The 14,483-nt window shown below is 32.9% G+C and overlaps 1 protein-coding gene across 1 annotated transcript; it reads right to left on the bottom strand.

Annotated features, from left to right (window-relative positions):
• Positions 1 to 4,150: 4,150 nt before the first annotated feature.
• Positions 4,151 to 12,715, bottom strand: LOC143050957 (uncharacterized). Its single transcript, XM_076224051.1, has 8 exons — positions 12,577 to 12,715; positions 10,883 to 11,017; positions 10,227 to 10,468; positions 7,694 to 9,846; positions 6,463 to 6,627; positions 5,517 to 5,797; positions 5,024 to 5,209; positions 4,151 to 4,535 (listed from the first exon to the last, which is right to left on the bottom strand). The coding sequence occupies exons 1-8, from the start codon at positions 12,622 to 12,624 to the stop codon at positions 4,350 to 4,352; spliced, it is 3,396 nt and encodes a 1,131-aa protein (XP_076080166.1). The 5' UTR covers positions 12,625 to 12,715; the 3' UTR covers positions 4,151 to 4,349.
• Positions 12,716 to 14,483: the final 1,768 nt, after the last annotated feature.

The raw sequence follows: 14,483 nt of genomic DNA, 5'->3' as shown, positions 1-14,483 counted from the left end.
AACATTTGCCAATTATTATTTAAGAATTGAATGCTCTTTTTTGTAAATTTATTGGGGTGTAAAAGCGTTGACCGAAGTACATTTTGTATGAAGCGCGGAAGCGCTTCATACTTAAAATGTGCGCACGGTCAACGCTTTTACAACCCTATAAAGTTACAAAAAAAAGCATTCAATACTTATAATTACATTTTTAACTATAGGATCATGAAAACACGCCTTTTATCAAGTTTTTATTTTATTTACCTGTGCACTTTATTGTGGGACCTCGTGTCATCATGAATGAGAAGTTTTATTGAGTGATACAACTGCTTAAGGAATAAAACATGATGTGCAGTTAGCCAATCAGAATAACGTATTGTAATGAAACATACATCTAATGTAATTATTGTGTAATGAAGTTGCTTAAGGAATAACGCGAGATTGCAGAGTAGCCAATCAGAATCACGTATTATAATGAAACATACTAATGTAATTATTTACGCTTGAATATTATATCACACGTATTTGAATTCATTCCTATATTACATTTTTTTCTTTTCGATAATTGATGATGATTATTTTCAAAAGGCATACGGTATAGTAAAAACACTACGCTGTTTTTCCATATAGCAAGTAAAATAATAATTTCAAGGGTTTCTTTTCGAAAAAAACATTTCATATTGAAATAAGAATGTTAGTTGATTTTTAAAAGAAGAGGTATAACAAGAGTCAAAAACTTATATTGTAAGTATAGTAAATTCCACATGGCTTTCAAAATTATGGTATCATCAGAACACTTTTGGTGCAAAACAGTCACTTGCCACTTTTTTACATTTTATTTCTTCAAAAGTAAAACAATTTTCAAACATCATATTTGAAAAACTAAGAAGGTTATAGAAAAATCGGAGCTACAACAAATTAAACTTCCCAATTTCACATTTCAACAATAAATGTCTCCTGAATGATGCATGATACCAACATATTTGAAAAACTAAAAGGCTTATAGAAAGGTCAAAGCTAATGTACTAGTAACTGAAAATTACTAAAAGTAATGCGAACAACCAATCAAGGAATCAACGCTATGCACGAGCACCACGAATTTCCTTAATTTAAAAGGGTTTTCTATGTTTTACAGCGACACATTTTATTAGAGAATATCCGGGGTTTTTTTCATGCCGGTACTGAAATATTGAGATACTTAGCTGGCAGTACTCTCGGGGACAAACAGTTCACAATCAGGTATTGAAGTAGTGGTTAAGTAACCAATTAAACACATTTTACTGCACCAGATGTACATTTAGAGGTCTCTTCGGTGACGGCAAAACAAATTATGAAACCAAAACCTATGTATATATAATCTGCTCTTGCTGCTATTTCGTATGCCCTAAACTGTGATGATGGACAAAAGTCAAGATGTTACGTATTAATTTCTCACCAGTGACACACCATCTTCCCCGTTTTCTACATTTACACATCTCAACTCCTATATAATGCTCGTTTATTTTGACATACGAACTTGTTTTACAGGGGAATGAACCTTCGACAAAAACTGCTCAACAGAGTTATAAGAAAGAAACTACATTATTTTAACGGTCACAATCACGAATTGGTTGACCGCACAGATGTGTCTTTGTCTCAATTCATTATTAGATACATGTTTCGCGGTTTTGGGTCTTTATAAATCAGAATCTGCCACTTAACCAATTGTATCTCATTCCCGATATATGCAATATTGACCGATTTTCAGACAAAGCAGGAATTGCGTTCCCTGTAGATGTACCCTGTCTCGCTCCTTTTGGAGATGATGCGATTCTCTCAGGTTTTTTTTTATTATTGTCTTAATTGAGTCACCCTAATGGTTGTTTAAAAATTGTGCTTTTAGTACTCTTTATGTTACCTCTAATTTACAACTAAATAAAATTTTAATTTTTGATAAGTCAAATAATCAAGATTAATGAAATCGATAACCGAAATTGTTCTTTTTAAATCCGAAAACTGGACATTGAATTTGAAAATGCGTTTTTAATAGTAGTAATTTTGTAAATTAAAAAATCAAAAACCTAGGTTTGAAATGAAAAAATTAATACTTTTATCAGCTGAGAATTCGAGATTAAGTGAAAATTTAAGATGTAAAAGTTTGATGCTAATTATGTTTTATATTTTTATAGTGATTAAGATAATACTACAATGTTGACTGCTGTACCCTATGATATTTTTACCTATCATGTCTGGGTTTTTTTTTTGTTCACACATCGTTTTCAATATAACGGAATTTTATGCGACTGCCTCACAAGTGGGATATTAAGCTAGCTATAAAATAAGTTTAATTCACCATTTTCTGCATAAGAAAATGCATGTTCCAAGTCAGGAATATGAGTTGTTGTTGTTCGTTTGATGTGTTTGACCCTATAAGTTTGCCATTTGATTTGGGACTTTCTGTTTTGAATTTTCTATGTTCATGAAAAGCTTCATTTGTAGCTATAAAACCTTCAGCTGTTTAAATGTCATGCCTGTTATTTTACGCATAGATTTTACGTAAAACACTGTCTGGTAAAATCTGAACTAGCGTAGATTGATATTTATGAAACTGAGTCAGATTGCCTTATATCTTTTTTGCATCCTATAGGTTTTTCGACCAGAGTTTCATTTTGAAAAATAAAACAACATTCCAATCTTCCATCGGAAATTGATATTCGAGATGAAGACCATAATTGGGGTAATTTACAAAAGAAATCCCTTTATCCTACGACATTTACGGCTACAAGTAAAGTATAGTTTGTAATATTTTTAAAGATGTCGTTTTAAATTTTGTCAGAACGTGATCTTATAAAACCGACTATATGGTATCGTTGAAGGCCGTACTTATAACCTATAGTTTGTCCGGACGAGGTCTTATAAAACCGACTATATGGTATCGTTGAAGGCCGTACTTATAACCTATAGTTTGTCCGGACGAGGTCTTATAAAACCGACTATATGGTATCGCTGAATGCCGTACTTATAACCTATAGTTTGTCCGGACGAGGTCTTTTAAAACCGACTATATGGTATCGTTGAAGGCCGTACTTATAACCTATAGTTTGTCCGGACGAGGTCTTTTAAAACCGACTATATGGTATCGTTGAAGGCCGTACTTATAACTTATAGTTTGTCCGGACGAGGTCTTATAAAACAGACTATATGGTATCGTTGAAGGCCGGGACGAGGTCTTATAAAACCGACTATATGGTATCATTGAAGGCCGTACTTATAACCTATAATAGTTTGTCCGGACGAGGTCTTATAAAACCGACTATATGGTATCGTTGAAGGCCGTACTTATAACCTATAGTTTGTCCGGACGAGGTCTTATAAAACCGACTATATGGTATCGCTGAATGCCGTACTTATAACCTATAGTTTGTCCGGACGAGGTCTTTTAAAACCGACTATATGGTATCGTTGAATGCCGTACTTATAACCTATAGTTTGTCCGGACGAGGTCTTTTAAAACCGACTATATGGTATCGTTGAAGGCCGTACTTATAACTTATAGTTTGTCCGGACGAGGTCTTATAAAACAGACTATATGGTATCGTTGAAGGCCGGGACGAGGTCTTATAAAACCGACTATATGGTATCATTGAAGGCCGTACTTATAACCTATAATAGTTTGTCCGGACGAGGTCTTATAAAACCGACTATATGGTATCGTTGAAGGCCGGGACGAGGTCTTATAGAACCGACTATATGGTATCGTTGAAGGCCGTACTTATAACCTATAGTTTGTCCAGACGAGGTCTTATAAAACCGACTATATGGTGTCGTTGAAGGCCGGGACGAGGTCTTATAAAACCGACTATATGGTATCGTTGAAGGCCGTACTTAACCTATAGTTTCTTACATCCATGTCATTTGAACTCTGGTGGATAGTTATCTTATTGTCAATCATCTACTTATTTTTATATCAGTATATAAGTAACATTTCATTACATGTAAAAGTATTGCTTATTGTTTCTTATAAATATAAAAAGATGCCAATAAGACAACTCTTCACGAGAGACAAAATGACACAGAAATTAACAGTTATAGATCAAGTATGTTGACCTGTTTTTTAAGGCACACAATAAACAATTCAACCACTGAACAAAATAAATAAATTGAAGAAAAAACAATAGAGGGTGAGCACAAATAAACTACAGTTGTTGTAATATTGTTACGATAAGAGCAAGAATATACAAAAAGGGGAAAATATAAGTTTTAGAAAATGAACATTATATTTTTATGCTATACATAAAAAAAAAATCACAAGCGCATTCAATTGTATTCCACATCACGAGGCTCGTCACAAATTTTCTTCAGTTTTTCCACCATTTCATAGTGATTTCTTTTCACCATCCGTCGTCAGAATCATCCCATTCCTCACTTTCAAAGATAATTGTTCCGTTTGTCTCAGTAGAATATTCCGGTAGCATTGCCTTTCGTGGAGCAACTCTCTTTGAGATGACTGATTTTCCCGACATGCATCGCTCTACATTTCCTTGTTGATATTCCATAATACCAATGATTCCTTTGACCTACAAAACAGAAATCAATCATAAAAACAAAGGTAAATTTTGTTTGAATATACATGTTATAGTCAGTACAAATGGAGGAAGCTATGAATTTTTTTCTGACTCACAATTCAATAATTTCAACATTTTAGTTAAGATTGTCTCACTCATCCTTTCCCCCTCGATATTATTGAGCCTTATGCAATTGATAACAAAGGTAAGACAATGCACATTCATAATTAAAAAAGCAATAATCATATATCACACACAATGTTAGCTAAAATAAAACAAATTATCATTACATTGCAGAAATGGCAGTTACGGAAAAAGACTTTTCATGAAAAACGAGATGATCCGGGTTGGTATAAGCTTCCCATGTAATTTCGATGGAGAAACATATCAGCCTTAAACTTAGCCATACAGTGAATTAGTTGTAAAATAGAACAAAATAAGATTTACAATACAGTAAATGTCAACATGATCGTAAACAGAAAAATATGTCGTATAACTACCCAAAGAAATACTGTTGCTGCTCCTTTACTGACATCTCGGACCTGCCAGGCTTTGTATGGTTCTAATATTGTCTTCACGGCATTCAGGATGGTATTGCTTACTGATCTATAGTCAAACTGTTCCATTCTTTTCTTAAGGTTGTCTTTTCCTGATTTAAACAGTAATGATTTGCAGGTCCTCCAATCCTATTTAAACATACACAATAAGAATCAAAGTACGAGATATATTATTTGGGATAAAAAAAAAAGAATAAACATTAAAAAATATTATTATTTACATTTGTAAATAGTTTTTACTCAAAACGAAGTTTAATAATAAAAAAAAATGTAAAATAAAAGATATTTAATTTTATCTATCAGTGTAAAGGAGGCGGAATGAAAGGATTTGTTTTTTTGCCATTGAGATGTGAACATGGTAAAAGTCTCCGATTCTTTCTAAATTATGACAATTTTCATTATTTTGTTGACAACTAAATAAGGCTACATACGTTACCTTCACTTCCTCTAGTCCATAGCCTAACAAAAGAGAGGCCGCTACAAGAGTCTGGTGAACAACATTTGGTGGTGTCTGGTACATTTTCAGCTCGGCTAAGGATCTTTGATCAATTTTGGACACTATTTTAGAAATTTTATCTATTTTGTAAATCCGAGAAAGAATTCTAGTTGCTACAACAATCTTTGAGTTAAGAGGTTGATTAAGCCCTGATTTCTTTGTTTGTTCCACCGCATCTTCTAACATACTTTCTTTCCTTGACTGACAAGCTTTGTCCAGATCTAAAGATAGATTATAATATTCAATTACTGATATTAATTGTACAACTAAAACATAATTGTTCTTAACCAATTTGCTCCGTGGATTTGGTTAATGGATATCTTTGATAAATATTAAAGGTATACTGTTTGTGGTTACATCATTTTTTTTCTGGTTTAATTGTATTATATTATAAAGCAGAATGCAGACTAAAAAGTTTCTATAATGTTCGTTTTTGTTTTAAAATTCTTAAATTCTTGGTATTGTACTAATCCGTATCTTTCTGTATTATTTATGAAGTTGTTGTATGAAACAAGTAAGTTAGGTGCTTAAATATTGCTCTCAGTGACTGTATAAATCTTCGATGCAGTGTCGGTTATAACTGTGTTGCTTGTACTTATGCTTTTGGTTATTTTAAATAACATTAAAGCAGAGCTTAGATATTCTTGTAATGAGTTTTAAATAGTCGTTTTGGGAATTTGATGTGTTGAGGGAAGGTCTTTAGTGGTCCGTATTAAAGCCATTCCCAACGTTTGAAAATACTCGGGGATGATTAAAAGCTTAATCAAAATATATACTATAGACCGAAACGTCGGGTGGTGTGTTGATAGCATACATGTATTTTCAGAGTAAAAAATACGGCATATAATTTATTAATCATGTGGATATGGTTAAGTTAATAATTTACATTTTTGAGCTTGAAGAAACATGATCATCTGATTGGCTTCCAATGAAAGTGGATCGGTTGTTGATGGTCTAGTGACGTCATATACCTTCATACATGTTATTAATTTATCCAGATCTTTCTGACTGATGGCTTTTTCAATGTTCTTTGTTAATGTTCCCTTTGTAGCTGAAAATGAATCCATGAAGTTTGAGAAATGAATAAGAAGTCTCATTACTTTACAGTCAAATTAATTAATATATATATGTATATATATATCACACACTACTATTTTAAAATAAAATCTGTGAAATTTAAAAAAAAATAAAACCCATAGCCTCTTGTTTGTTCATAGTTAAATGCTGACCTGTTATATGCAACTCTATAGGTACAAGATAAACAATCGACACTATAATATCGTACGACCATTCGATTTGATGGACAGAATAATTATTTTCATCCTATCAAAGGCCAGATTATATTTTTTCAGCTCTTACTAATGGGCCAATTTATTCATTTCTAAACTCCTCCTGCCCACACCCCTCCCCACCAAGAAAATCAGACGTGTCCTCAACGTGTTTTGAAATTTGTTTTGAGAAAAAAAACGTACACTGAACTATTACATTAAAATGCATCAAAATCATATATCATGGGTGAATTTAAATTGTGTAAATGTACATTTTCTGAAAGTTATTTTACAACCGCAGATCTATGGTAAGAAGTATTGAAAGGAATAATAGACCGAGGATCAAATCAATTTATACATTTTGCTACCTGTTTAGAAAGTATGTGTTATTAATTCATGACAAAAAATCCCTATCTGCATTTCTCTCAGCAATGAGCTAACACTGGCAAATGACTGTCAGCACAAGTTTGAGCGGAATTACATGCTAGAGAAGAATCAATTGTTCATTGCAGAAAACAGATAGCAACACACAACAGGCTTTAGCAGGCATTTATCGCGACAATCAATGTGAAGAAGGGAGACAGTGATACATTAAGAGAACCCCAAAGGAACATTTAGATACATTTTCATATTAATTTGCTGGGAAGAATGCACCCTCAGTGCAAATAATTCTAATGTACTACCTTACAATTTCGATGAACAAACATACAGAAAGAATATAGTGAAATTGATCACAGATAAAAAATTTCAAGAAGAAATACGACATAACTGTCAAAATAAAGTATACATCTCAATTTTTATAATCCTAGTTTCCATATTTTTTTTTATATTTGCATGTTTTATACAAACCTTTAACTCTCACTTCGCTGTCTTCTGTTACCGGTCTATTGTACAAGTTATTTGAATCATTTTCTTCGTCGTCGTCAAACAAAGCATTCACGTCCATGGATTCCCAGTCATTTTGGTCTATAGCAGGATTAAACTTTCTGACAATATAATACCTGGCTATGGTAGTCAAACCTTCTTCTGAATGGGTTTTGAATATATCCAGCGTAAACTCGCCTGGAAGCTTTAAATGAACAGCCAATTCGTTTTCCTGTTTGACAACTCTGGCAACTTTACTTAGCTGATTTGGAGGAACATTACTACTCCGTAAGGATGTTGATATTTCTCTGATGTCTGTTATGGCGGGAATTGTAATGACAGGTTCCTGTGTTACAATAGTCTCGTGCTTTATTGGCGTATGCTTACTTTGGCTAGTTTCTTTTAGCATTGAAGGAAATGGATGACCTGATGACTTTACTAGACAACTATATATAGGCTTAATTTTATGTTCTGGGTTTTTTCCAATCAAATTAAAGGAATATAATCCCGCAATAGGCATGTCCAGCTCAAATATCCAATTTCCATCTCCATCTATACATTTTTGACAAGTCATCATCTTGGATGATTTATCATCGGTACTACACAATTCTTGGTAAAGTTTGACACCGGAGCCTGTTTTAAATTTCAGCTTTGCTATTCCTTCGTTTGCAACTATCTGCCCACTTTCTATTTCATCTTCACTAACGAACTCTTTATCAGTTTTCTCATTGCTCATATTGTTTTGATTTTCTCCTGTTACATTCTTTTGATATTTTCCATTAACACCAACCCCTTCAGTATTTCTAAACTTAGCTGCGACCATTGCAATTGTATTTGTATCGATAGCACCATCGACTTGATTTGCTCTTCCTTTATCATTTTGCCCATTCTCTTTTTTCTTTTGTTCACCAACGTTTGAATTTAGATGACCTTTATTAGTGTCTATTCCCCTCTCATGTACACTTGGTACAGTAACATCAATATCTGTAGAACTTTCTTGAACACCTAAGTGGTCACCCAGTATTGCTGGTAAAGGCTGTACTTTATCTTTCAAAGTTTTACCATTTATAAGAAAAGTAAGTATATTTTTGAGAACACTGTCTTCTGGTTCATATTTCAACTTTCCAAATATTTTCAAAGCAAATTCTCCATCAAATGGAACTTTGACTAGTATTATATATTTTCCTTTTTCAAACCTTCCCGTTGTAAATCGACTGAGCTCAGCGTCACTCATTGCTTTGCACTTTAGTTGATGATTTATAAAGTGGAGACTTTTCGTTGGGACTAAGATTTCGACTTCACCTCTTACGGTCTCTATGATTGATTCACAGGGTATTGGTGTAACTCCTTCCTGAAGCATATATGCATTTGAACCCCAACCTAACCGAGGACAATCAGGATACTCATCAACTTTTATTTCAGCTGTTCGTAGACATTTAATTCCGTATGAACAGAGAAGATTGTAGAGCTTATCTGTGACTATATCTTTCCCGTATATATCCAAGCGGTATGTACCCGGAAATGGAACCCTCACAGTATAGCATAGTTTGTTTCTAGAATGTTCAAACATTACAAAATGTCGTAAACTCTTCCCCTCAGAACTGTGTTCAGACTTTATCAATACTAAATTATGCGAAAACCTGTACTGATGACTTTTACCTTCTGGTAGTGTAAAATCCATACTGATTGGAGAATTTTTCGCCATTAACATGCAGGCATCTGATTGTGTGTTAGTTTTCATTCCCATCACAAAGAAGTGTTCTCGAACATATGGCGAATTCTGCCATTGTTTTAGAGTCCACCAATTTTCCTGTAATTGCCATTCCGGGTCGTCTGGGAAATGAGTGTTAATGAATTCTTTCGGATCCGTTAAAAAGTAGAATTCATTAACAGGCCTATTGGGTTTGCCAGCGTCTGCCCTTTTGATCTTTCCTTTTGCATCGACCGAAATCTTGTCGTCATAATCACCTTCATCAATACACGAGTATGACCAATAAGGATCAATCAGACGCCATTGGCCTTTGATGAAGACAGCATTCCATCTAGATTCTAGTAGTTCTCTATCGGGTTCATCGCCAATTACATATAACATGTTCTTTGTCATACCATTAATAATAACGCAGGGAATATTCGCTATTCTAGATGAAAAGAAAGAAATATAAGTATATCATAAAATATTTGGTTAACGAAGGCTTCGTCAAAAAGAGCATTTGATTGTACCATTGAAGGTATATATAGTGGTATGGCAAAAAAAAACGCAATTGAACCACAGTTTCTGTAGTATTTTGCCAGTTATTATATTGAGGGCTTTTTAATTCCCTTTTCCAATTTATGTGATATATGTTTGGTTTACTGAAAGTTAAAATTAGCTATTTGTTGGCTTCTTTAAAAGTACGTGGTTTGTAAGAAGTATTTTTATGTAAATCTTTAACCGTGTTCCTATTTTCTAAGAGAAATTAACCGTGACAACGAAACTATTTTTTTGACTGTGACTCAATTGACACTTAAAAACTATTACTGGCATAGAGCATAAAACAGATGGCAGTGGTCTCCAAAATCTTGCTGAATGTTCATTAGATAATCAATAGGTGACTGTTCTGGTGGCAGCATATCAATTTCTATACTTTCTGTATCAAATGACGTCATCCATCTAAATATAGCACGAACCCTCAGTACCTCGTCTATATATTCAAATGATTTCTTTACTATGATATGTTCCACAATGTCCCAAAACGTTTCCATCAAAAGATCTGGGGATACCTTTAAAAATAGTGTTTCGTATTAATTTCGAATCTCGATACAAAAACAATGCTACTAAAATCAATCTTTCAAACCAAAATGAAACAAAATAGCTAAGGCATATAGTATTGATAATGCAAGAGCTTTTCATGACAATAGCAAGAAGCGCAGTTCAATTCAACGGTTAACAGGTGTTATTTAAACGTCAAGTGCGCTTCTTGCACGTCAAAACTCAGAATGTTTGTTTGAACAAGAATTGCCAGTTTTCCTACAAAACATCTTTAGGATCCCTGTACGGACTTTCCGGCTTTCTTCACCAAAAAAACTAAAAACTGACAACTTCTATTAAAGCAATAGTGCTGAAAGTGGGGTTTTAACACAAAAAAATCAAAAAATAATAATCTGTTCTTACACATTTGTTAATAAGTTACTTACATTCAAAGCTTTATGATCAATGTTTGTGAAATCTTTATTTTGCAAAAGCTGTTGTTTTGACATTGTGGTAGGTACGGGCGGTGGTACTTCTTCAGATCTGTATGTACCACGATCATGGTGGAAAACATCTGCTAACTAACAAAGATAAAAACAAATCATGATTTTCTGCTGTAAGTCAACTTTTCTTGGAACGGATGAAAAATCCACAGTGTGTTAGTTGCTGTTGTTTTATACGTGTGTCTTTCTTGCATTGAAGTTCTGTAACAATATTTTCAATTACCTTAGTTTGAAATTCATTGAGGTTAATGAAACATAAGCTAGTCACGGTCTGAGTGTTTTACCTCCCAACATACTCGAAGCGGGATAAAGGATTGTGTCAAATCTATATCGTTTTCAAAATATTGACAAACATGGTACAACTTAAAACTATGATCCTTTATTGCAGTGTGTCTACTGTATAGAAACAAACTACCCGTCTCCAACTACCCTATAATGTTAACTGATGTTAGTTATTATGAAATGTCTGGGTACCTAATTAAATACTTCATCAACAGACGATTCATGTACTCGGGTTTCTTTTCCATTACAATGCTGTTTAGCAGCATTTAAATCATGATGTCTTAATATTTAACGGTTATCGTCTCCATATAAATGTTCATCGTCTTTAGCAAATTTGGTGTAACTTTGACCTACATTTGCCGCTTGATCGATTTAAATTTTGCGTTTTTTATGGTCTTTTACATATCACAAAAAAAAAGTTTGGGGGAACATGTCCTTATTTTCCGAATCAGGACTGATCTGCCAATTCAACTTGCTGGGAATAACAAAGAAAACAAACATTGATATAGCATGAGTTATAACATACCTTTTTAGATTATACACAATTTTTGGAGGGGGTTAATGTTGCTACGTCTAGCTTTTTCAAAACATGCTATGAATCTTTGTTTTAATTTCTTTTTTACCATATCTAAAATTTGTTTGGAATATTTAGGTTTTTTTTTCAGGTACACTTTAGTGTTTGGTTTATCCGTTATCGTTTTTTATATAGATCAGATCGTTGGTTTTCTCGTTTCAATGGCTTTACACTAGTAATTTCGGGGCCCTTTATAGCTTGTTGTTCGGTGAGAGCCAAGGCTCCGAGTTGAAGGCCGTACATTGACCTATAATGGTTTACTTTTATAAATTGTTGTTTGGATGGAGAGTTGTCTCATTAATATTGGCACTCACACCACATCTTCCTATATCTATTGGTAAGATAATCAATATATCAAATTTTTTTGATTTTATAAGATTTTGATTGTTTACAAAACTCTGTTGTTTAAGCAGGATTTTGTTTTGCTAATTTTATCACTTTTATTGCATATCAATATAATATGAAATGCAAATGCATGTAAAATTCTGGTAGTCGATATATAAGAGAATCATGTATTAACTATAAAAGTAAATGTTGCAATTTTAAGATTTTGATTGTTTACAAAACTCTGTTGTTTATAAGCAGGGTTTTGTTTTGCTAAAATTATCACTTTTATTTCATATCAATATGATATTATAAATGCATGTCAAATTCTAGTAGTCGATATATAATAAGAGAATAATGTATTAACTATAAAAGAAAGTGTTGCAATTTTTGTAAATAAATTTTTAAAAGTTCGGTAAGAAAGTCTACAAAGTAAATCAATGGCAATAATACTCACTCGATATGCACTTGTCGATTGAGGCCTTTTACCTCCTATATTTCCCATTTTGAAACGATGATCTGTTCTAAAACACTTTCATAGTGAAATGTGTTTCTTCTTTCGTCAAAAACACGTTTATGCAACGGTATATTTTTGAAATAAAACATAAACGGTTATGATACGAGTTTAACATAAATATTGTGACTAAATTAGATATAAATAATGTCAATAGCATTAGCCTATATTTCGCTGTAATTGTGGAGGTGAACGTAAGTTAAGCATTTTATCTCTTATTGTTAGATCAGGTGTCAATAAAATGACATTTAACAATTGGTATTGATATTAAAGATTGTCAAATATTTTTCCAAAATTATAAGATACTGATCTTTATACATTCTGGCAGTCATCTATCAGCAGATAATTTGTCAGTCTTCCTTCAAATTTGATTTATAATTAGCATACAATTTCCCAGGAATATCTCATTTCTACTGTGCTGGGAGAGATCATTCTAATTATTGCTTGAACGATATATGTTCATGCAAACATGAAGTTTCAAAACATTAAACCTAATATTTAAGGTTTCGAAATTTTGCATATTTTGACATTAATGAAGCATATTATAGAAATATTATTGGTAACATTTTATATCTTATGAACATATATTCTCAATAAATATGAATGAGAGTTCACAATGAAACCACAATTAAACGTGGTTTTATTGCCGATGAAAACTCTATACCAAAGACACGACGACGGTGTAAAAAGTTAAAAGGCACAGCATGGCAATGACAACCAGTAAAACTTCATGTTCATGACAGGAACTTAAGAGGTGGGGCAGGGTTGTTTGTGACTTCTGGACCATCCCTATGTCTTTTATAGTGTTGTAGAAACAAAACATAAGCAATATGAAAACAAAAATCAGTTTGAAAAGGATTTACTCATTAACTTAACAACATAAAACAAACTAATTGCTAGCTATACTTACTGCAGGTGTGATAAAATGATTGAAGCTGTTAATTTTCTCCTTGGTAATATTTATATACGTTTCGGCAACAAAGGTTATCGACAGGTTGTAGATATCCCTATAGGCACTAAGTGTGCCCTTTTAATAGCAGACTTGTTTTGTACTATTATGAATCACAGTTTATGACCAAACTCAGTAAAGACCCGTCAAAATTGCATTTAATTGATAAATTCAACAACACTTACCGTTATCTTGATGATATATTTTTTTCGTTAAATAATCAAGAATTTTCTCAATATACTGCTGAAATTTACCCAAAGGAACTAACTTAGAATAAATCAAATTTAAACGGAAAAAACTGTGTTTTCCAAGATTTAGATATTTCGGTCTTAAACGGGAAACTCCACACTAAAATTAACGACAAAAGGTATAATTTTTCGTTCCCTATTGTTAATTTTCCATTTTTAGATGATATTATTCCTTTGGCACCATCTTACGGTGTTTATATTTCACAGCTCGTTCGCGTGACCGTGTCTGTTGTGACGTTTATTATTTTAACGAACGAAACTATTAAGCCAGGGATTTCGTTACCACAAATTACTTAAAACCTTAACTAAATTTTTCCATAGATGTAAGGATTTGGTTTTGAAGTTTAGTTGTACCTGTAGAAGACGTATTTCTAACGGGATTTCACATCCGCATTTTGAGAGAAACTTTGTTTACCGTGCCGGAAATTTTAGAAACAATGCTGGTAAACTTGTCGATCCTTTAAATAAACTTATTCTTAAAGGTTTCAAATTCGACACTGTAATTAGATCATAGAATATTGTTTTTATTGGTATAAATTTTGCTTTTGTTATCAGTAAATTAAAAGCAAACTAAATATTACTTGTATGTATACATCGTTCAAGACCGAGAGTTAAAATCATTCCTCAGTAAAGGACCTAAATATCGTCCCCCG

This window comes from Mytilus galloprovincialis, chromosome 1 (assembly GCF_965363235.1).
Source record: "Mytilus galloprovincialis chromosome 1, xbMytGall1.hap1.1, whole genome shotgun sequence".
Classification (NCBI taxonomy): Eukaryota; Metazoa; Mollusca; class Bivalvia; order Mytilida; family Mytilidae; genus Mytilus; species Mytilus galloprovincialis.
This window is presented reverse-complemented; position numbering and strand designations above follow the sequence as displayed.